The following is a 24,643-nucleotide window of genomic DNA, read 5'->3' on the forward strand; positions in this document are numbered from 1 at the left end:
ATTGGACACCTCAAATGCAGGTGGCGGTGTCTGAATGTGTCAGGTAGAAATAAAGGTCTACAGCATCATGAGTTCACAGTGCTACATAGCAAAGCACAGTATAATAATCTTCCACTCCCTGACCTTGTTCATATTGAGCCAGAAGACCATGAAGTAGTAAGAGAATGCAATGCAAGTGAAATGAACAATCAGGTGCACAGATATATTTTCTGAAATCTTTTATTGATTGTGATATTTCTTTTACTACCCCACACATTTACCTAAGCCCGTGGCTGCGGTCTTCTCATCTGCATCTCTGGATGTCTCTGACAGAATGCATTATAATAAGGCATCCCCAAATTACACATGCCATTCGCAGATTGAAATCAAGAGTGTATATGTGCTGCATCTACCACCAATGCTTCTCACTCCCATTGTACTCGCACTCTATCAGGGATGAGCACACTGCTTCTTAGACTTCATTGTAAAGTTGTGTATTTTTTTTTTGTCCTCCACAGCCATGGTACAGCGCACTACAAACACGGCAGCAGCAGTAATGTGGCGACATCTGTTCTTAGGCTGCCAAATAAAAGCTTTTTGCATCTACTTCAGACACTAAAACGTCTCCATCAGTCTTTAAAGTTTTTGCCTTTTGCCTCTCTTCTTTAATTGCCATTGTATCGCTTTACTGGTTGATCCTTTCATTATACTGTATATGTATGAGGTTGACTGGCATGGTCCATATATGGCTGTTTGAGGATGTCAACTGGGTGGGGTTAGTTACACTCACATAAGCACATTCAGATCATTGCGATTTATAAAGGATAAATTGTGTACAAATGCACATATGCCAGGTTTTATAAAATATTTCGACATACACATACTCCTGTTTTTTGGCATATGCATAATTTCACACTCAAATCCACACAAATTTTTATAAATGAGATCCTATACTCTCTCCCTAGGCTTGTTTTGAAAGCCTATTTGGTTGAAAAATCAAAGCCTTTTTAATGACTACGTTCTTCTCTCTTCCACTTCAACTATTTTACCAAAAAAAATGCAAAAATACTTGCTTCTTTGTAATACCTGTATAAAGGTGGACTGAAATATTCTTGGAATTGGTTTGAAATAAAATACAGCAATCCCATGTTAGTCACTGTCAAAATACTCCCCTTGAGATGCAATATACTTGTCCCAATGCTCCTCCCATTCCTGGAAACACTGACTGTACATCTAGAGCCCCCTGTGATTTTTTTTTTTTACTGTATTTCTTCCACAGTAGCAAATCACATTCCCTTCAGTCTCAATTTTAGTTTCGGGAACAAAAAAGAAATTCACAGAAATCAAGATCTGGAGAATTTGGGTAGCAAAAAGCAACCACCAAATTGTTTATGGTCAAAAAAAACTTTTTTTTATTTTTTATTGACAACTTAGTGTGCGCAGGAGTATTACAATAGTGCAGTGGTGTGTGCAAGTGCACTATCATGGTACAAAATGCAGTTTTGCATGCAGCACTGCTACTGACATTTATTTTCTGATGCTTTGCTGCAGATGCTTCAGCAATTTGGTGTACTGTTGCTGATTAAAGGTCTGTTTAATGGGAAACTCTTTATTAACAAGTCTGTCCATTTTAGTGCTGGGCGGTATAACGGTTCATACCGAAAACCATTTTTTATTTTCGTTATATGGATTTTTCCTATACCGCAACACCGGTTTAAATTGCCTAAACGACGTTTGGAACTTGGCGCAGCAAACTGTTCAAGTGGGGACCTTTTTTCACTGCTACACCATTAATCACAGAGGTGTTGCCCAGGGGCTCTTTTTCACTGCTACACTGCTAAATAGGTAGTGGTAGTACGGTCAAAATATACAGAGAACATTCTGAAATTGAAGCTGTAGCTGACACTAAAGTTGAACATGATGACACATAAGAACTTCTGCCAAAAAAAAAAGGAGTCAAGTCCTTTGCGTGGAAATACTTTGGTTTTAAATGGTCGGATGTGGACCATTATGTTCAAATGTGTAAATACTGTTTCTATACTACTGGGTAATACTGCAAACCAAGTTGTACTTGTTTTATTTGTTTTCAATACATTGTAATGTACATGGGTACTCTGTAATAGTGTGACGACATGTTGACTTTATTCTCGATATTTCCACTTTAATCTCGACGCTATGACAAGATTAAAGTCGACATGTTGACTTTATTTTCGTAATTTGTCATTAAAGTAGAACATCGTAAACTAAGCTTCATTGTATAATATTTAATCTACTAGATTTTCTCAAACCCCGTCATAAGTTATATAGCATATTAAATGCTCAATGTTAAGTGTTCCCCAAGCCATGTTAAATCGGTACGTGCTTCTTAAACTGACTTCTTCTTGTACTAAGGAGCCGCCGGCAGCGATCGCCGCACAGAATATATTCACTTCATGATATTCCTGCTCCCTGAAAATTTAGAATGCTAAGATAAATACTTGATATCATTTTCATAATAAAATGCATTAAAGCATATATTAATCAAGTGGGTGACGGCGGCGTGGAGGTTGCACTGCTGCCTCGCAGCAAGGGTGTCTTGGGTGTTCCCTACCTTGAATTTGCATGTTTTTCTGGTGGGTTTACTCGGCGTGCTTCAGTTTCTTTTCAAAGTCATGTAGGATCTTGAGTTTTGTTATGCTATATTAACAATGCTAGTGTATGTTTTGCTCGTATTCACCCTGCGATGTGCTGGCGCAACGTTCAGGATTTCCTCCTGCCTTGCACACAGTGCTTGCTAGGATGGGCACAACCCTGAATGGATGGCATAATTAAACATGTATAACGAAGATTTTTTTAAAGTTCTGAACACTCCGTGGGCTAAGTTTATAACTAGTTTTAAATTCACAAAGATGCTTATCATGTGGTGATTGGTTATTTGGAGAAAGAAAAAGGAAGGATAGGAACTGGGGTGTTGGTACGTCAGACAGACAGCGCGCATGCAATAAAGAAAGCCCGCTCAGAAGAACATCCATTGAATTCTGTGTTTGTGTCTCCGACCACCAGATCACAAACCCAACATTTACACAATATTTAAGTTAAACTTTTGCGATACCCATTGATACATCCAGTTTTTTGGAGCCTCGTCAGACCTGCCATAAAGTTCTCTACACTGAACATACACCTGGGGATCTCTTACTGCAAGGGAGCAGCACTACCACCTCACTACTGTGCATTTTTAATACATTGCATGCATTTTTTTATTATGAAAATGATATCAAGTATTTATCTTAGCATTCTAAATTTTCAGTGAGCAGGAATATCATGAAGTGAATGGATTCTGTGCGGTGATCGCTGCGGAGAAAGTCAGTTTAAGAAGCGTAGTGATTAACAACTGGGTCAGGAAACACTTAAGACAAAGCATTTAACGTGCTGCATTAACTTATGACGGGGTTTGAGAAAATCTAGTAAATTAAACATTGATTTTAGGACGAAGTTTATTTTACGACATTCTACTTTAATTATAAAATAAATGGCGAGAATAAAGTGGAAATGTCGCCTTTAATCTCAACATAAGCGTCAAAATTAGAATGGAAATGACTTTATTCTCGACATATAGTTTATTTTTTTCTTCCCTGTGTTGAATTTTTTTTTCTTTACTGTGGCCCTAATACGATTCCGTAGGGCTATACCACAAATAGCATTATAAATGCAACTTGCAGTTTTATTATTTATGTATATCGGTTAGCTTGAAGCAACGTCCATATTAATGCAGTTTGCCTTAATGATGGTTCAGTTGGTAAAGATGTCTCACCAAGTTGCACTTGTTTTATTTTATTTTAATTTGGTGAATACTTTGTAATGCACCTGGGCTTAAAGTCTTGAAGTAATAGCGCAACTATCAGTAATAATACTATTATTTATTTTATTGTTATTAATTATAAGTTTAAATATTATGCAGTTTAATGATGGTAAAGTTGTTTAAAAAGTCACTTTAATGTGTCAGTGGACAGAGATTGTTAACATTAACAGAAAGTGTAGTTGGTTTACAAAAAATATTTACTATTTATTCCTTTTCCAAGACATGTTCAGTGCAATACAACTTTTGACAAGCACCTCTGGATATTTTAAGTCTAAATGCTTCTTTGGAATGTTTGAAAATATGTTGTCAAAATTACAGTTTAAGTTGTTTGCAAAATTTGTTCAATAAAAAGGTTCTATATTTTGACTGAAACTGTCATGCAATGTGATTCATTCTCTTCATTAGTGCCACCCTCTTGAAAGTTATCACTTTATGGGGCCATGCAAACCTGTATTAATACTTGTGTTCACATTAAAATGTTTTTTTGTACAATGTACAATTCACATGACAGTAGAATAGGTTATTCTTAGCCAGTCTACTCCAGTAATTGCAGTGGAAAATGTGGTTCACATCCACTCATGCATGGGAAAAATACCGTTGAATATCGTGAAACCGGGATCATTTAGAAAAATACCGTGATATAGAATTTTGGTCATATCGCCCACCCATCATCACTGTGTTGATATTCGATATGACCGGACCAGTTTTTTCTGGCTTTGGGAAAAAATTGCCCAAGTCACGTGCACAGTTAGTAAATGTCAGAAATACACAGCATCACTCAGTAGATGGATTAACAAGACTTTAGGCATGCAAAACCAATTGGCATAGTTAATAACTAAACCCTGCTACTGTGCTATTGCCCGATTCATGGGGATTTTTAGGTTCTCCCTCATACTAATTCCAATCCTGCAACATTGTCATTTCAGACTGTTCATCTGCTCACCTTAACTATTCTGTTATTTTTCCTTACGTACGCAATATGTTTAGTGTGAAATGTACCAAATACTATGTGTCTTTATCTGTGAACAGTGGTTGTCATGCAGCTACTTAAAAGATTATTTACTCTTGATGTAAAGTATGAATTATGATTGTCAAAGTAGAGTTACTGAAGTATAAATAAAATGTCCCATCAGAGATAGGTGGCTTTTTGCTATACGGACAGTGTTAAAGTTTTTTTTGGGATGAACTTCACATTATCACAAGGCACTATTCCCTGAGCACTGATCACTAATACTTAGGAAAATGGGCATTTTTACTCTATAACATGTGTGAAGGCTTATACCACCCACTGAAACAAAAGGAGTGTCACTTTTCTGCTGATGAACCACAGATTCAAATTCCCAGAGTGTGTCACTTCTGCCTTTACTTCTAGGTCGCCAGTGGTGCATGTTTACCATATGACATTTTACCGAGGTTTACTGTAGTTTCAAATCTAAACAATTTATTAGTACATTAGACTCTTCTCCCTTTAAACCTTGAACAGGACTAGTTGGATATATAAAATGAATAGACACGAGGATACAGAAAACCATTTTTAAAAATTAAACTGAGTAGTTATCTGTTTCAAATAATTTTAACCTGAATACAAAACAGTCTGCTAAGATAAACAGTCATACCTGGAAAAAAGTTTGCTGATGTCAGCCGTTCAGGCAAGGAAAACGATGAGCAACAACTTTATTTATTATAAACATTCTCTTATATTGTTCTCATAAGAGTTCAGATTAAAAGGTATGTGTGCAGCTCTCCAATAGCAAATGAAAATTAAAAAAAAAAAAAAACACAGTAGAAAGAGGATGACTACAAGATAAACAATACATAAAAAAGGGCTCACTCACCCAAAGGAGACCAGCCATTCAATTCACTGTCCCGAAGCTCTGCCCATCCAGCATGATGATACACATGACGCACCACTGTAGGTATATCAAAATCTCGACTTTCACGAATTGGCTTCCCATTATCCAATGTCTCAATTACACTGAAAAGTCGTTGGTGTTTCTGTATTGTTCGAGCAAGGCTAACAAAAGAAGCAGAGGGAAATAGAACCTTTATTCAGTCTTAAAAATGATAAACAATTACATAAATGAAAAAAAAATATTTCTAGACCATCTTTGAAACCATATTCCCAAGTTCATGTGTTAACACATATGACTTAACAGTATGCAAAGGAGACTTGCACGTTGATTTAAAATAATATGAATTCAAAGGCAGGGCTCAACTCTTGGCCCAGTCACTATCTGTCTCGATGTTGGCACATCTTCCCCATATTCACATGGTTTTTCTAATGGTTCTCCACTTTTTACAACATTCCAAATGTTTTCAAGCACGCAAGTATCCTTTGAGGACCAGTTTAAGAGTGCAGAGGGTAAATTTCTACTTCTGCTCCCAGGCTAGACATGCCAAATAACCAATGATGTCATCTCCTCTTCACACCTCACTCCAACTCCTTCTCCCCAAAATCTGTTATCCACTGGCTGTGTTACCCAACTTAACCTGGAAAATTTCTCATGACAATGGTTATATTTAAATGAGTTACTCACATGTATCAGAAGTGCTATATAAAAGTCGAGTTGTAGGCAGAGCCATGGGGGGTCTGCACAGCCCAGAGAACAACATTCTGGGTAAGTGTACAAGCTTTAAAGCCATATATGACTTGTACAATATTGAGTGCAACTGATCTCGTATTGGTAACGTTCTGAACTGTTTGAAAGTGTGTTTCCTCTGTGGCTAATCCAACCCTTGAGAACCAAAGCACAGCATGCGATCTGTCATAATATGTAAAGAATTCCAGAGAGCAGTGGAGAGTGGGGTGGGGGAAATGGAGCACGCCCATCCAAAGCAAGCAGATACACATGCAATTTATTTCATACGGAGGGGATCTTACTTCAAAGTCCATAGATGGGAATTTATATTATAATGGACTAGTTTGTGAAAGGCCTATTAAGTTTAAAAGTAAACATTCTGTCCACCTTATCTTGGATCTGAACCTGCCACTTTCACCTCCACTTCTAGTGTAAATCAGGTAGCAGCACCCTCTCTCTGCCATTTTGCTTCTAACAAAATAACGCTAACACTCACTGTCACAGCGGCTGGAACCCTCCCTGGAGCTTGATGGAGAAGTTGCTAACCTCTGAGCTTCACTGAACTCTTTTCATTTCATACTTGACTGCTGATGCCAAATATGTCTACATCTGGTTTATCCTGTTTAGAACACCACCTCTTCTTCAGTCTTCCGTCCACCATTTTGGTCAGTGCTGCTGTTAATAATTTGTACATATCCCCTTGTGACCACAGCATGGAATAGTTATTATATTAATAAATACTGACAAATAAAAAAAAATGTCTACTAATTTTCATTTTTCTATAACACTTCTATAACATTAGTGTGTTTCTTAGTGTCGGTCCAAAGCCAGGATAAATAGGGAGGGATTACGTCAGGAAGGGCATCCAGTGTACATTTTGCCAGAACAATATGCAGACAACAAAAACTGACTTCCATACCAGATCAGTCGAGGCACAGGTTAACAACGGCCATCATCCGTACTGCTAGCCACAAGGTGCTGGGGGACATTGGGCTAGTGTTGGCCAAAGGAGATGAAGATGGGGAAGGCACATCCACAAGCAGGAGGAGATATGAAGGCAGGAGAGTGGAAGTGAGAGTATAAACTTTGACTCTTGGCAGTATGACTACTAAAGGGAGAAAGATAGTCAGTATGATTGCGAGAAGGAAGGTTGATTTATATATTGGGCATGCAACAGACCAAATGGAGAGGGAGTTAAGGACAGGTGTATAAGAGGCATGTTCAATTTTTTTTACCATGATGTAGATGGGAGGAGAAATGGGGTAGGGGTTATCCTGAAGGAACAGTATGTCAAGAATGTTTTGGTGGTAAAAAGTGTTGATTATGAAGCTGGAAATTGAAGGTGTGGTGATGAATGTTTTTATTGCAAATGCCCTGCAAGATGTGTGTGCGATGGATGAGAAGGAAGGTTTCTGGAGTGAGGTGGATGAAGTGATAGAGCACCCGAGGAAGAGAGAAAGGTGATAGAAGCGGATTTCAACAGACAAGTTGGTGAAGGGAACAGAGGAGGTGATGGGTAGGGTATGGTGTAAAGAATAGGAATGAAGGTCAGGTGGTAGTGAATTTTGAAAAAAGGATGGACATAGCTGTTTTGAATGCATATTTTAAGAAAAGGGAGGATCACAGGGTGACTTACAAGAGTGGAGGAAGATGTACACAGGTGGATTATATCCTATGCAGGAAGCTCAGTCTGAAAGATTGAAGACTGCAAAGTGGTGGCAGGGGGAAAGCATAGTTAGGTAACATAGGGTGGTGGTCTATAGGATGACATTGGAGATCAAGTAAAGGAGGCAAGTAAGGACAGAGTCAAGGATCACATAGTTGAAGCTGAAAAAGGAGGACTTCAGAGGTGGATTTCAGAGAGTATGTAAGAGAGTTACCAGATAGCTGGGCAACTATAGCAAAAGTGGTAAGAGAGACAGCTAGAAGGTGCTTGGTGTGACATCTAGACAGAGGAAAAAGGACAAAGAAACCTGGTGGTGGAATGGGGAAGTACACAAGAGTATACAGAGGGAGAGGCTGGTGAAGAAGAAGTGGGATAATCAGACAGATGAAGAAAGTAGACAGGAGTACAAGAAACAAGGCATAAGGTGAAGAGAGAGGCGGTGAAGGGTAAAGATATGGCATATGGTGAGTTGTATGAAAGGATAGACACTAATGAGGAAGAAAAGGACCAGTATCAATCAACTAGACAGAGGGACTGACCTTGAAAAAATAAGCAGCAGATCAGGGTGATAAAGGATAATCATGGAAACATACGTACAAGCAAGGAGAGTGTGTTGAGCAGATGTAAAGAGTACTTTGACTGGTTAATGAATGAAGAGAGAGAGAGAGAGAGAGAGAGGCTGGATGATGTGGAGATAATGAACAAGGAAGTGCAACAGATTAGCAAGGAGGAAGTAAGGTCTGCTATGAAGAGGATGAAGAATGGGAAGGCTGCTGGTCCTGATGACATACTTGTGGAAGCATGTAGGTGCTTAGGAGAGATGGCAATGGCGTTTTTAACCAGACTGTTTAATGTAACCTTGGAAAGTGAGAGGATGCCTGAGGAGTGGAGAACTGTACTGGTACCTTTTTTTAAGAATAAGTGTGATGTGCAGAACTGTACATCAGAGGGATAAAACTGATCAGCCACAGGATAAAGTTATGGAAACAGTAGTGTAAGCTAGGTTAAGAAGTAAGGTGATGATTAGTGACCAACAGTATGGTTTTGTGCCAGGAAAGAGCACTACAGTACAGTGTTTGAGAAGACAGCTGCCCTAAAATAGCCGTTCAACAAAACATTGGATGTACAATTCTGTCTAGCACGGGTGTAGGAGTTATGTGACACCACTGAGCGAGAGAGGGGGAGATTTGGTTAGATCTATGAGGCCACTGTGTGCATCTCAAGTGCTCTGAGCACATGGAGATGCCCAGCACAAGGAAATCTGCTTGCATACTACCACCAACTCTACAGCAATGTTCTGGACAACATTCTTTGCCAGATATAGAATAGATTTCAAGACCATGAAAAAGGTATGTTTCTCTTCCTCCTCGACCCCCAGCAATTTCAAAAATACTGGAAAAAATTCCCACACACAGCCTTCTTTAGCTTAACGCTGAATCACAGAACACTATTCAATCTGTCCCGGCTAAAAACAAAAAACTGACTGATTTTGAAGGGAAATGTCTCACTGATCTCCTTAATTTCCGTCAGCAGAAAAATCTAAGTGAGAGCATGGGATAGCTGTACACATTGGCATGTTTGGCAGTGACTATCCCTGTGTCCAGTACTTCTGTCGAGTGGACATTCTCAGACCTAAGGCAAATTAAAATTTATTCCAGAAAAATGACTGAACAGACTTGAACTTTGGCCTCCATGGCGACTAAAAAGGACTTATTGTTGGAACTGAAACACACAGATAACCTGTACATCAGAGTGATTGAACTGTTCTTGAGGAAATAATAGAGGATAGATTTTTGTGTAAAAATAATCAGTATTTATGGAGTACAATGCATTTAAATTGTATTTTTTTTATATTTTTCCATATAAAATATATATATAGTGAGAACCTGGCACCCCCCCCACCCCAACGGTGCTCTGCGCTAAAAACTCTGTTAAAACAGATTGATTGTCTGCTGCCAGGTCAGTTATAAGTTTGCAGGCTCACCACAAAACATGTTTATTGCCTGATGGCTGATGCAGGGAACATTTAAAATTGGATGCTGATCTGGCCTTGAGGTCACTTTTCTATCTTCTCTTCGAGGAATGCTATCTGATCTTTTAACCTGAGGAAGACAGCTAATGCAGGATGTCATCAGCGCCACTGCTAGTTTGCTGTGTTTGTGTGCGATGAATTGATACCTCCTGTTCGAAAATGTTTTTGATTGTTCCTGTCTTCAAAACAATAAGGCTGACTTTTTTGGAAACCTGGACACACCTCCTTCTCTCTTGAGATGTCTTGTTAACGAGCACTTTTTTTGTTGTTGACCACCAACACTCTTAGATGCATGTCACCTCTGATCTTGGTTATCCGTACCACTTTGACCACCCCCATCCCCGGGTCATTGCACTGAAAACCGACCTCCCCTCTAACTCCCAGTGCTTAAAACATTATGGGAGAACCGCCAACTCTTCAGTCACTGTACTGCAAATTCCAAGGAAGGAACATTGGTCTTCGATAGGCGCGCTAGAATTTCTAATCGGGAAGCCACGCTCAAAGCTCTTCACTTTAATACATTAGTGTTACACATAGGGTTCTGGTATTTATGTATATTCATTTCAAGCACTACTTTGCATATATATTCCCATCTGCAAATGTTAAAGGAGGCAGATACATACAGCTGATAAACACAAAAATAAATTCTGCATTTGAGTAAATTGCATAAACAAATAATAAAAATATATATTCAATGCTTTCCTTTAAAACCGTGTTCTGCAATGACCATCAACAAAAGCTAAGTAACTTAGAAAAGCAAAAAAAAAAAAAGAGCAAGAACTGATTAAATGCAGGGATGCCTTACTCATGGACAATTGTGTATTGCACGGGTGTCAAACTCCAGTCCTGGTGGGCCGCAGTGGCTGCAGGTTTTCATTCTAACCATCTTCTTCAATAATGACCAGTTTTTGCTGTTGATTAACTTCTTTTGACTTAGTTTGAATTAACTTGACTCAGGCCCATTAGTTGTCTCTTTTTCCTTAATTAGCAGCCAAACAATAATGAGACACAAAACGAGCCGCCACGTGACCAGCTCATCTGTGCCCATCACATAATACCTGAAAATAAAGAAATTGATGGTCTCTGTAAGGTTGATCTCTCAGGTCACCAAAACATTTTGATGGTGTTCTTAGAAAAAACAGAAAAATCAACAGTTTTGGAAATGTCTTCTGTGGCAGAATGAGAGCAGCAACAATCCATGGAATTAAATAATGGGTTTAATTAACAGCAAGAATCGGCTTCTGATTAAGAGATTGGTTGGAGTTTGAAAACACAGTTTAGCTGGTCATCTGTCGTCTCGTTTCACATCTCATTTCTGTTTGGCTGTCATTTAATGAAGAAAGGAATAAATTCAGAGGACTGAATCCTTAAAAACAGGGCTATTAAAATGAAGGGAAAAAAGTTAATTAGCAGTAAAAACTGGTCACTGATTAGGAAAAGGGTAGGAATGAAAACCTTCAGCCATTGTGGCCCTCCAGGCCCAGAGTTCGACACCCCTGGTGTATTGCTTGTTCAACAGTAAGCAGCCCCAGTGACCTAATAATACTATCATTACTAATATTACTTATTATTACTGGCAGATGAAATGTCTTCCTCATGGCAGTCATTGTCAGTAGCAGGATTTCAGCACACAACCTCATATTCTGATGTCTTCGGTGTCCAAAGCCTTAACCACCACAACACATCGCTGACCAATAATATTAGCCCGTTGTTAAAACAAAAAAAAAAAAAGTATACAGAATAGCACTTAGTGAGTTACATAGTACTTCTGATACACTTGATTAACCAATGGCACTATATCACTATAATGGACACCTACTGTCTTACGAAATTTCCCGGGTGAAGCCGGGTAACACAACTAGGGTAATATGAAAGACCACCCAGGCAGGAGGGCAGCATGGTGGCCCAGTGGTAGTATTGCTACCTCGCAGTAAGGAGACCTGGGTTCACTTCCAGGGTCCTCCCTGCATGGAGTATGCATGTTCTACTCCATGTCTGCATGGGCTTAACTCCAGGTGCTCTGGTTTCCTCCCACAGTCCAAAGATATGCATCCTAAATTGTCCCTGGTGTGTGCATGTGTGTGCTTGCCCTTTGCAGGGATTTGTTTCACACACTTCTCTCTATGCTCAATTGCAACAGGCACACACGTCATAAATGTAGGAAGGACGGTCCTTGCGTGTGTATGAACTATGTGCATTTGAATTTGATGATTGCATATAGTGCTGAACTGACCTCTCTGTACTATTCTTTCCACTGCATGTTCTGGAGTACAAAATTCCAAATCTCATATATACCTATGTCTCCGTTATTTTTTTTTTGACATCATGCACCGTAAGGCGCACACTAATTCAGCGTGAGCAGGAACACTTAAAAAAACAGAAGAAAAAAAAAAATCAAGTGACGGTGAGATACGAAGGCAGCAGATTCGCCAGCGTTTGTGTGACAGCTTTTATTCCTCCAGATTAGAGAATGTCCAGTTCCACTGCCTCAAAACACCACTCACATCTACACAGTTATTCCCAGTTTCAAATAAAAACTAACAGTGTCAGATCCCTAGGACGGTAGTATGTATCGTGATCATGACTGAGAGAATAAAAGGGAAAAAAAAACAGTAACTTTTACAAGTCCTATAAATGTACGTCTGTTACAGACACAAACCAAGTGTATGTGTGTACTGTATAATATTAACAGTAAGAGCCGCTCACTACTGAAAACGGCAAATATAGGAGACAGTTGGGATCGAACCGGAGACTCTTGATTACAAGTCAGCAAATCTTACTGCAATGCCACGGAAGCTGTTGTCTTTTCCTTGAACCTTTTGTGAAAGTGTTCATTTGATCTTCGGACTTCAGGCTTCATACATTATATAGTTTACACCTACATTTTGTCATTTACTACTAATATATGAAAAACATTTCTGTTTTAAAAATGTGTTTACAAAGATTATTGTAAAAACGGAACACATATGAAATGCATGTGTTCCAAATAACGATCTATTATTTCCACTCTAAAACTCCAGCACTTCACAACCAGATAATCAAAGCATGAGCTGGGAGAACTCTGTGCACGTTCTGCGGCACATTTACAGAACAAAAGACACTGGCAGAGAGGTGCAAGCGGATTTAAGGTGGGCCGGATCTACGAGTTTTATCATAGGCTCTGGTAATTCTAGTGTTAAAGAAAAACATACGAGTTTAAAGCAGAACATTTACAGAGACAGCATCCAATGCTAAACTTTGTGTTATGGAAAAAGAACATATATAGTTAACCAATCTCAGGGAAGAATTGAGAAAAAAAAAAAAACCAAGGTATCCTGCATACATATTTTTTAAATATAATTCCATTACATTTGCCTCTCTGATAAAGCTCAGTTCATCTAACAAATCATTGGTGCATTTCTTCACCAACAGGAGCCACTTACATTTCAGAAATACATCTTATTTTTCATAATTGTCCTTTAACAAGGAGTGTTAGATGACTCACAAATTTCAGCAACAAGTCTATTGAATCATACTTCAGAAATTTGTTTTTCCAATCAAATCCCAAAATAATCAAAACTGAAGCAACAGCTTTATACATTTTATAATTCCAGTATTCATAATGCAGGTAGGGGGCACACATTTCTACAGCTCTGCTCCAGCGTGGAAATGAGTGTCCTCCAATGGATGGGACTGAAGGCCAGACTAGAAATGAAAGTGATTTAATATCAGACTTTCTAAAGCCTTTAAAGTACATTTTGAAGAATTTCAGCTGTCAAGGGTTCATTTTGTAAGAAGCAGACAGGGAGCACGCATTTCTACAGTTCTGCTCCAGCTGGGGAAATAAGTGTCCCTTCCAGTGGATAGGATAAAAGGGCAAAGTAGAGAAAAAGGTGAAAAAAGACTTGCTAGAGTTAGTTTAAATAGGTTTAGCTCAACTTTAGCTGTCCAATTTTCATTCTGTAAACAGAAGAGCATTAAAATGACAAAAAAAATGAGTATCTCCTCGAGTGAATGGGATGGAGAGGCACATTAAATGACAGGCAAGGCATTTTTTTTAAAAAAGAACTTAAACACTTTCCTGTGGAAAATTATTTCTTTCCCCAGAGAAAAAACTACCTGAGTAAATATTTAAGAGCAAGGCATGAAAGTGCATTAGTAAATTTATTTCAATAATTTTGGACAGAATTATTGGGTGTCAAATACTGAATTATTAATTATAATTATTACTATATTTTACTAAATCTGTTTTTCCATGTTTCTTTGTTGAAGAGCTCCCACTGAAGAATTTATTGGTAAAAGAACGTATAGTGCACACGGAAAAAAACGACTAAAGAAACAGCTGATAATAAGTTTATTGTTCGACCTGTTGCATATTCAGCACGTTCATCATTATGGCACAAGCTTAACAAGCTTGAAATTCAGATACACGGCTGCCGGATCAGCCATGCCGCACATTTAGGATAATGTATGTCTCCGTACAGCTCTTGCACCCAATGTGGACACATCAAGTATAAACGAGACTTTTGTAGAATACAGTTCACAACTCTCCAAGCAGGAATCTCCTACCATACTGACACTTGTGTTCACAGCACATCTGCTCAACAAAAAAAAAAAACAAACAAAAAAAACTGCCTTTTGCATCTATTACAGTTTAATAAGTGTACAAGTCTCAATGTTTTCATTTACCATTGGTGAACTAAATGGAAATAATAATTGGCAAAGCCTACGTATTTTCGGTTGCATTTGTGAGCATTTTAGTTGCAGTCTGAAGCTCTATAATCTCAAATGGGTGTCCAAAATGGCAACTGAAACAGCACAAAAAAAAAAAATTAAACAACTGAGTTCTGCACCTCAAAAAATCTCCAAAATGTGTGCTAGTTCATATAAAAATGATTGTAAAAACTGCATTAAAATAATTAGAGTCCAAATTATAGCAATTCCAATGCTTTGGTTGATAACTGATGCAGAGTTCCCAGTTTTACAGTCATTTGTGTAAATTATTTTCCATACTTCAAAATTAGAAAACAAACTAAGCTAATATACGATAAATCAAGTTAACAGAATTTAGCATTCCAACATATACTATGACACATAAAAGCATTTGAATAGTATGATTGTCCAATGCTGTCATTCACTACTGAGACCACTAGTTCCTAATGACTATAACTTCTCATACCATAGCCCAGCGGGAAGAATTCTGTGAATTTATCAATTCTCCAAAGCACCACCACCGCTATGGAAAGAGAAGAAAGACAGACAACAAAATAATAATAATCCTCTATTCAAAATGTATACAGACATCTGCATTTGAGAATCTTAAAACCCTAAACTTACTTGTATAGGTGCCGTGCCCGAACATGGCATGACAGTGTGCTCCAGCACTTAAAGGCCTTGCGAGCTGCGGTCACAGCTTGATTGACATCATCTAACTCTCCTTGAAGTGTGCAAGCCAAAGCTTCTCCTGAAATGCAGTTGAAATCATTGGCATAAAATAACATATAGCTTCAGCAATTCGCTATTAAAAACAGCTCCTGCAACATACTAAAAACTTACAACCAACTTAGACAGAACCCCAATATACTGAAGAGATGTATTGCTTACTGTGATGGTAAAGACATGTTTCAGACTCTTTGACTTTTATTGGAAACATAGCAGAGGAAAACTGGAAGAATTAAAACTTTTAATCTACAATGAAATACAAATTTTATTTAAATTTTAGAAATGTATTTCTAAATTTTATTTATATTTTATTCTCCACACTGTCTCAAGAAAAAGAAATAGCAAAAGGAAAAACAAATTTGTAAGCATTTGCATACAGTGGTGTGAAAAACTATTTGCCCCCTTCCTGATTTCTTATTCTTTTGCATGTTTTTCACACAAAATGTTTCTGATCATCAAACACATTTAACCATTAGTCAAATATAACACAAGTAAACACAAAATGCAGTTTTTAAATGATAGTTTTATTATTTAGGGAGAAAAAAAATCCAAACCTACATGGCCCTGTGTGAAAAAGGAATTGCCCCTTGTTAAAAAATAACCTAACTGTGGTGTATCACACCTGAGTTCAATTTCCGTAGCCACCCCCAGGCCTGATTACTGCCACACCTGTTTCAATCAAGAAATCACTTAAATAGGAGCTGCCTGACACAGAGAAGTAGACCAAAAGCACCTCAAAAGCTAGACATCATGCCAAGATCCACAAATGGCAAAAACATGGAACAGTGGTGAACCTTCCCAGGAGTGGCCGGCTGACCAAAATTACCCCAAGAGTGCAGAGACGACTCTCCGAGAGGTCACAAAAGACCCCAGGACAACATCTAAAGAACTGCAGGCCTCACTTGCCTCAATTAAGGTCAGTGTTCACGACTCCACCATAAGAAAGAGACTGGGCAAAACGGCCTGCATGGCAGATTTCCAAGACGCAAACCACTGTTAAGCAAAAAGAACATTAGGGCTCGTCTCAATTTTGCTAAGAAACATCTCAATGATTGCCAAGACTTTTGGGAAAATACCTTGTGGACTGATGAGACAAAAGTTGAACTTTTTGGAAAGCAAATGTCCCGTTACATCTGGCGTAAAAGGAACACAGCATTTCAGAAAAAGAACATCATACCAACAGTAAAATATGGTGGTGGTAGTGTGATGGTCTAGGGTGGTTTTGCTGCTTCAGGACCTCGAAGGTTTGCTGTGATAGATGGAACCATGAATTCTACTGTCTACCAAAAAATCCTGAAGGAGAATGTCCGGCCATCTGTTCGTCAACTCAAGCTGAAGCGGTCTTGGGTGCTGCAACAGGACAATGACCCAAAACACACCAGCAAATCCACCTCTGAATAGCTGAAGAAAAACAAAATGAAGACTTTGGAGTGGCCTAGTCAAAGTCCTGACCTGAATCCAATTGAGATGCTATGGCATGACCTTAAAAAGACAGTTCATGCAAGAAAACACTCAAATAAAGCTGAATTACAACAATTCTGCAAAGATGAGTGGGCCAAAATTCCTCCAGAGCGCTGTAAAAGACTCATTGCAAGTTATCGCAAACACTTGATTGCAGTTATTGCTGCTAAGGGTGGCCCAACCAGTTATTAGGTTCAGGGGGCAATTACTTTTTCACACAGGGCGTATAGGTTTGGATTTTTTTTTCCTCCCTAAATAATAAAAACCATCATTTAAAAACTGCATTTTGTGTTTACTTGTGTTATATTTGACTAATGGTTAAATGTGTTTGATGGTCAGAAACATTTTGTTTGACAAACATGCAAAAGAATAAGAAATCAGGAAGGGGGCAAATAGTTTTTCACACCATTGTATATTAACATATAAACAAAACAAGCTGCAAAAGATAAGCCAAAAAAAAAAAAAACAGTGATGCTACATACCATTGGCTGGGTTAGTTGTAGTATATGTCTTTCTCCCTTCAGGTTTTACCCAAATCCCATCAATAAAGTGACCAAAACTTCGTCCATGTTTCTCCAACCAAGCCTAGGGAGTAATCCATCACAATATAAAACAAACATCTTCTTAAGTAGTGGAAATAAAAGCAGATGTCATGACCCCAAAAGATGTGTGTTCAAATCATAAATAAGGAAAATTATATAGTGCTGTTCTTGAGTCTGACAGGCATAATCTGTGAAATCAACCATCTTGACCTACACTCAGTTTAACCTGCATTTCAGAAAAGGAATATGAAGCAAGACCCTTACACCAACATATTTTTCTAAATACACTGTGATAGTTAACTTGTTTGTTGCATGGAACTAGTTGGATCAACACATTTTAGTTTGTGGCTAAGTAAGATGACTGAAGCTAATATTTTCATGCTCATCTATTCTATCAGACAATGTTATAAAATATTCAAATATAGAAAAAAATGAAAAGAATTCATGTACTTAATAGTAAAATTGAAAACTGGAAAAGATTTTCATAATTTTAATATTTTTAATAAACTATATATTTGAAAAACATGGCCATGCCATTTTCTAAACTGACATTTTTCAATGTGTGTGCATTCTCAACATAAGAATTGGCCCTTTCAGCTCTGCGTAATTTTAATGCTTTTGTTTCATGTTTCTTCTTGTTTGTCCTAGAGGAATGATATTCCGCCACTGTAGGCTGCCGGGGGAGACTTTTTTTTTTAAACTTAAATTTATATATAATACTTCATTCAAGAACATAAGCTTCTGGGGTAAATAAATGTGTGCCAAGATTGTTAAAATATAACTGACTTCCAAAATGCCAACGGTAACCTTTAATAAAACCTGGGAATCTAAGAAACATGAGGAATTCCTTTTATGTTCAACTGCTATGTTGATATGATGTCTGCTATAGACCAGGGGTATGTCTAAGGCTGGTTTCTGCATGTTGGACATGTTCCAACCCTCTGGCAACTATGAATTATGGAAATGGTGTGTCAATCAGTTGTCCACTCACATAATTACTCACATAATTTCCATTTATGTATTTTTGAATCCAGTTTAAAATCTAAACATTTACCCTCCTTTGAACACTTTGTTGTTCTACTGATGCTCTGTTCTCACAAACACAAAACTATAACTAAATGCCACTATGAGGAAGTGTCACTACAATAACTCTTAAATACACAATTTTATGAAATGGCTCACAATGAGGATGCTGCAGGTCTCCCAGTTCAGAATAATCAAAAATAATGTTATAGATAAATCTAATTTGCATTTTTGTTTCAAGTATTTTAACTTTTGAGTTTAAAGAAATGATTAATCATGTATTTGTTACAGCTCTACTATCATTGCCATATAATTTATAAAAAGTACTACTCATGTTGCCTGGTGAGCACCCCTACTCTATCATCTCCTAGACAAAGGGGTTACCATTAGACTTTGGGTTGCCAGACTATACCGACGTTCAAAATCACCCTAAAATACACCCAACACCGGATATTTGCCTATATAAATTTCAAAGTTATCCTACTACAGTTTATATAATGCATGTGTATTAAGAATATATGCAGATGCAAACTGGTGCTTTGTTAACCGAAATAGATGTTACAAGAGGGGAAAAAAAATTAACAACCTTCTTGTGTGGAACTTTGAAATGAATTGCATGTTACAATATGTCAACTGCTAAACTAACAACATAATTACTAAACTAAAATTATCTTAACGTCATATTTTAAAAAACCCACACACAAAGGGGAAAAAAAAAAAAAGGATCTGCATAAAAGACAAAGAGCGGTTCAATAAACCTCCAATGAAAAATAAAAACTGCGGACAACGTTTTCCCTTGCCCGGACGCGGTCACCGGCCCCCTCTGGAGCCAGGCCTGGAGGTGGGGCTCGATGGCGGCGCCTGGTGGCGGGCCTGCACCCATGGGGCTCGGCCGGGCACAGCCCGAAGAGGTAACGTGGGTCCTCCTCCCCATGGGCTCACCACCTATGGGAGGGGCCAAGGAGGTTGGGTGCAGTGTGAGTTGGGTGGTGGCGAGGCGGGACCTTGGCGGTCTGATCCTCGGCTACAGAAACTGGCTCTTGGGACGTGGAATGTCACCTCTCTGAAGGGGAAGGAGCCTGAGCTAGTGCGCGAGGTCGAGAGGTTCCGGCTAGATATAGTCGGACTCACCTCGACGCACAGCTTGGACTCTGGAACCAATCTCCTTGAGAGGGGCTGGACTCTCTACCACTCTGGAGTTGCCCGGTGAGAGGCGCCGAGCAGGTGTGGGCATACTTATTGCCCCCACTGGAGCCTGTGCATTGGGGTTTACCCGGTGGGCGAGAGGGTGGCCTCCCTCCGCCGGGTGGGGAAGGGTCCTGACTGTTGTTTGTGCGTATGCGCGAACAGCAGTTTGGAGTATCCACCCTTTTTGGAGTCTCTGGAGGGGTTGCTAGAGGGCATACCTTCTGGGGATTCCCTCGTTTTGCTGGGAGACTTCAATGCTCACGTGGGCAATGACAGTGAGACCTGGAAGGGCGTGATTGGGAGGAATGGCCCCGATCTGAACCCGGCGGTGTTTTGTTATTGGACTTCTGTGCTCGTCACGGATTGTCCATAACGAACACCATGTTCAAGCATAAGGGTGTTCATATGTGCACTTGGCACCAGGACACCCTAGGCCTCAGGTCGATGATCGACTTTGTGGTCGTGTCGTGGACTTGCGGCCATATGTCTTGGACACTCGGGTGAAGAGGGGCGGAGCTGTCAACTGATCACCACCTGGTGGTGAGTTGGCTTCGATGGTGGGGAAGATGCGGTCAGACCTGGTAGGCCCAAGCGTGTTGTGAGGGTCTGCTGGGAGCGGCTGGCAGAGTCCCCTGTCAGAAGTAGCTTCAACTCCCACCTCCGGCAGAACTTCAACCCGCCCCGAGGGAGGTGGGGACATTGAGTCGAATGGGCCATGTTCCGTGCCTCTATTGTTGAGGCGGCTGACGGAGCTGTGGCCGCAAGGTGGTGGTGCCTGTCGTGGCGGCAATCCCGAACCCGTTGGTGGACACCGGCGTGAGGGATGCCGTCAAGCTGAAGAAGGAGTCCTATAGGACTTTTTGTCCTGTGGGTCTCTGGAGGCAGCTGATAGGTACCGGCAGGCCAAGCGAACGCAGCCGGTTGTTGCTGAGGCAAAACTTCGGGCATGGGAGGAGTTTGGAGAGGCCATGGAGAGCGACTTTGGACGGCTTCGAGGAGATTCTGGTCCACCGTCCGGCGTCTCAGGAGGGAAGCAGTGCAGTGTCAACACCGTATATGGTGGGGATGGTGCGCTGCTGACCTCGACTTCGGGCGTTGTGGGTCGGTGGGAGGAGTACTTGAAGACCTCCTCAATCCCACTAACATGCCTTCCAATGAGGAAGCAGAGCCTGGGGACTCTGAGGTGGGCTCTCCCATCTCTGGGACTGAAGTCACCGAGGTGGTCAAAAACTCCTTGGTGGCAGGGCCCGGGGTGGATGAGATCGCCGGAGTTCCTTAAGGCTCTGGATGTTGTAGGACTGTCTTGGTTGACGTCTCTGCAACATCGCATGGACATCGGGACAGTGCCTCTGGATTGGCAGACCGGGGTGGTGGTCCCCTCTTTAAAAGGGGACGGAGGGTGTGTTCCAACTATAGAGGGATCACACTCCTCAGCCTCCCTGGAAAAGTCTATTCGGGGTTCTGGAGAGGAGGGTCCGTCGGATAGTGAACCTCGGATTCAGGAGGAACAGTGTGGTTTTAGTCCTGGTCGCGGAACAGTGGACCAGCTCTTCACCCTTAGCAGAGTCCTGGAGGGTGCATGGGAGTTTGCCCGACCGGTCTACATGTGTTTTGTGGACTTGGAAAGGCATTGACCGTGTCCCTCGGGGAATCCTGTGGGGGTGCTCGGGAGTATGGGGTACGGACCCCTGATAAGAGCTGTTGGTCTCTGTACAACGGTGTCAGAGCTTGGTCCGCATTGCGGCAGTAAGTCGAGCCCGTTTCCAGTGAGAGTTGGACTCCGCCAGGGCTGCCCTTTGTCACCGATTCTGTTCATAACTTTTATGGACAGAATTTCTAAGCGCAACCAGGGTGTTGAAGGGGTCGGTTTGGTGGACTCAGGATTGGGTCACTGCTTTTGCAGATGATGTTGTCCTGTTTGCTTCATCAGGCCGTGATCTTCAGCTCTCTCTGGATCGGTTCGCAGCTGAGTGTGAAGCGGCTGGGATGAGAATCAGCACCTCCAAATCCGAGCATGGTCCTCAGCGGAAAAGGGTGGAGTGCCCTCTCAGGGTTGGGGGAGAGATCCTGCCCCAAGTGGAGGAGTTCAAGTATCTCGGGGTCTTGTTCACGAGTGAGGGAAGAATGGAGCGTGAGATCGACAGGCGGATCGGGGCGGCATCCGCAGTGATGCGGGCTCTGCATCGGTCTGTCGTGGTGAAAAAGGAGCTGAGCCGTAAGGCAAAGCTCTCAATTTACCAGTCGATCTACCTTCCTACCCTCACCTATGGTCATTAGCTATGGGTAGTGACCGAAAGAACGAGATCGCGAATACAAGCGGCTGAAATAAGTTTCCTCCGCAGGGTGTCTGGGCTTTCCCTTAAAGATAGGGTGAGAAGCTCAGTCATCCGGGAGGGGCTCAGAGTAGAGCCGCTGCTCCTCCGCATCGAGAGGAGTCAGATGAGGTGGCTCGGGCATCTGATCAGGATGCCTCCTGGACGCCTCCCTGGTGAGGTGTTCCGGGCACGTCCAACGGGAGGAGGCCCGGGGAAGACCCAGGACACGCTGGAGGGACTATGTCTCCGGCTGGCCTGGGAACGCTTTGGGATTCTCCGGAAGAGCTGGAAGAAGTGGCCGGGAGAGGGAAGTCTGGGCCTCTCTGCTTAAGCTGCTGCCCCCGCGACCCGACCTCGGATAAGCGGAAGAGAATGGATGGATGGATGGATGGATCTGCATAAAATTATACAGTACGTTTGAAATGTACTCTGCCCCATGTCAAATCAAGTTTATTGTCAAAAATATGTAGTATCTCTCATCATTCCGTTTTGAGAAGTAAACTGCTCTTAGTCTCCATAGCATAGAGAGAAATACAATATTAAAAAATAAAAATAAAAAAGCTAACCTTTACAAGTATTATAAATTACACCGGCTGTTACAGACTGAAATCAAATGTATGTTTTTATTCTAAAATAGTAAGACTAAGAGCAGTTTACTTATCAAAACGGAGTGGTGCAGGATTGAACTCGCGACATTTTGATTCCCAGGCGGGAACTGATTCTATTGCGCCACGGAGGCAGTCATAATAAACGGGTGTCAATATCGCATGTTAAGGCGGCTTTTTGTTTCTGCAGTTATATTTTTGAATAAAAGCGCAATTGTGTTAGATTTGTACCTTCTGTGAAAATATTTCTTTGATATTTGGACTTCAGACTTCATACATTATATAGTTTATGCCTACATTTTGTCATCTACTACTAGAATATAAAAAACGTTTCTGTTTTAACAATGTGTTTACATAGATTACTGTAGAAACGGAACAGACATGAAATGCGTGTTTTCCAAACAACAATCTATTATTTCTACTCTAAAACTCCACTTCACTCCCAGAAAATCAATCAAGGCATAAGCTGGGAGAAGTTTGTGCACGTTCTAAGTCGGTGGGGGGATGGAATAGCCAGCTACTTGCAGCTTTTCTTTTATCAGCACATTTAGATTAACAAAAGACGCTGGCAGAGAGGTGAGAATGGTTTTAAGAAGCGATTTAAGGTGGGACGGATTTACAAGTTTTTTCGTAGGCTCTGGTAATTCTAGTGTTAAGCCCTCCATCGGGTATACTGTATGTCATATGTCCAATCTCCTTATAGTTAAACCTTCCACTTTTCCCTCTGTCCTGGATATGTACAGAAACAAATTTGGTTAACCTAAATGAAAGCATACTCAAGTTATCGTGTTTACATACACACACAGACATAATTCCAAAAATGGTTATCTTCTGACTCAGGGAGGTCTGAAACGTAAGGATTTATCAAAATCTCGAAATTCTACACGTTCTGGGAATGTCCCACTGCTACTTTCTGGCTCAAGGGCCACATTGGGTTTTAAAATTTGGCAGGCGGGCCAGTCAAGTAACAAAGAAACCAAAATAAATGTTACATTTATTACCTAAAAGGTAAGGATTAACTGCCTGCGATATTCAGTTTCAATGGGAACAGTGTTGTTGATCACCCTTACTTGCCAGCATATCTAAGCTTGGTGTCAGTTTAGTTGTGGCAATTCTCAGGACAGATCTCAGGTGTTTGTCAGTTAACTGGTGTCTGTAGTGTGCTTTGTTGATGTTCATCACACTGAACATGTGTTCACACACGTAGGTAGAGCCAAACACCACCAGCATCTTCTGTGCCATTTTCCGGATGTTTGGAAACATTGCTTCGTTTAGAAATGCATAAAACTTATCCTGTTTCGGCGAGTTAAACTTGTCCTTTAAGACAGAGTCACACTGAAGGTCTATCAATTCCATTCGCAACTCCTGTGGCACCACAGACAGGATCCACTGACAAGGGACAGGACACCAGCTGAAGTGACGTGTCAAGTTTTTCAAAATCAAAGAATCAACTGCAGAATTCGCCATGCAGATCATCCAGTGAATTGCTACATTTCTTCACATGTTGAGGGGCCTCTTTCAGCGTCACTAGTGTGGGGAGATGAGCAAATGTGTTGTTTGAAATTTGTCTTGAGAATCAAGTCAGTTTGGCTTTGAAGGCTTTCACATTTGTATACATTTCATGCACAAATTGATCTTTCCCTTGTAGTTTCAGGTTCAGCACTTTCATGTATGTCAGTACAGGTGCCGGTCATAAAATTAGAATATCATGACAAAGTTAATTTACTTCAGTAATTCCATTCAAAAAGTGAAACTTGTATATTAGATTCATTCATTACACACAGACTGATGTATTTCTTTTAATTTTGATGATTATAACTGACAACTAATGAAAGTCCCAAATTCAGTATCTCGGAAAATTAGAATATCAATTAAGACCAATGCAAAAAGGATTTTTAGAAATGTTGGCCAACTGAAAGGTATGAACATGAAAAGTATGAGCATGTACAGCACTCAATATTTAGTTGGGGCTCCTTTGGCCTGGATTACTGCAG

General features: G+C 40.4%; 1 protein-coding gene across 1 annotated transcript in view; it reads right to left on the reverse strand.

Annotated features, from left to right (window-relative positions):
* aldh16a1 (aldehyde dehydrogenase 16 family, member A1) overlaps nt 1–24,643 on the reverse strand; it is a 109,062-nt gene that overhangs the window by 72,455 nt on the left and 11,964 nt on the right. The window contains exons 2-4 of the mRNA XM_039773826.1: nt 17,459–17,561; nt 15,411–15,537; nt 5,653–5,831 (exon numbers count right to left, since the gene is read on the reverse strand). Of these exons, the coding sequence (XP_039629760.1) occupies nt 5,653–5,831; nt 15,411–15,537; nt 17,459–17,561 (409 nt within the window). The remainder of the gene's footprint in view (nt 1–5,652; nt 5,832–15,410; nt 15,538–17,458; nt 17,562–24,643) is intronic.

Source organism: Polypterus senegalus, chromosome 13 (assembly GCF_016835505.1).
Source record: "Polypterus senegalus isolate Bchr_013 chromosome 13, ASM1683550v1, whole genome shotgun sequence".
NCBI lineage: Eukaryota > Metazoa > Chordata > Cladistia > Polypteriformes > Polypteridae > Polypterus > Polypterus senegalus.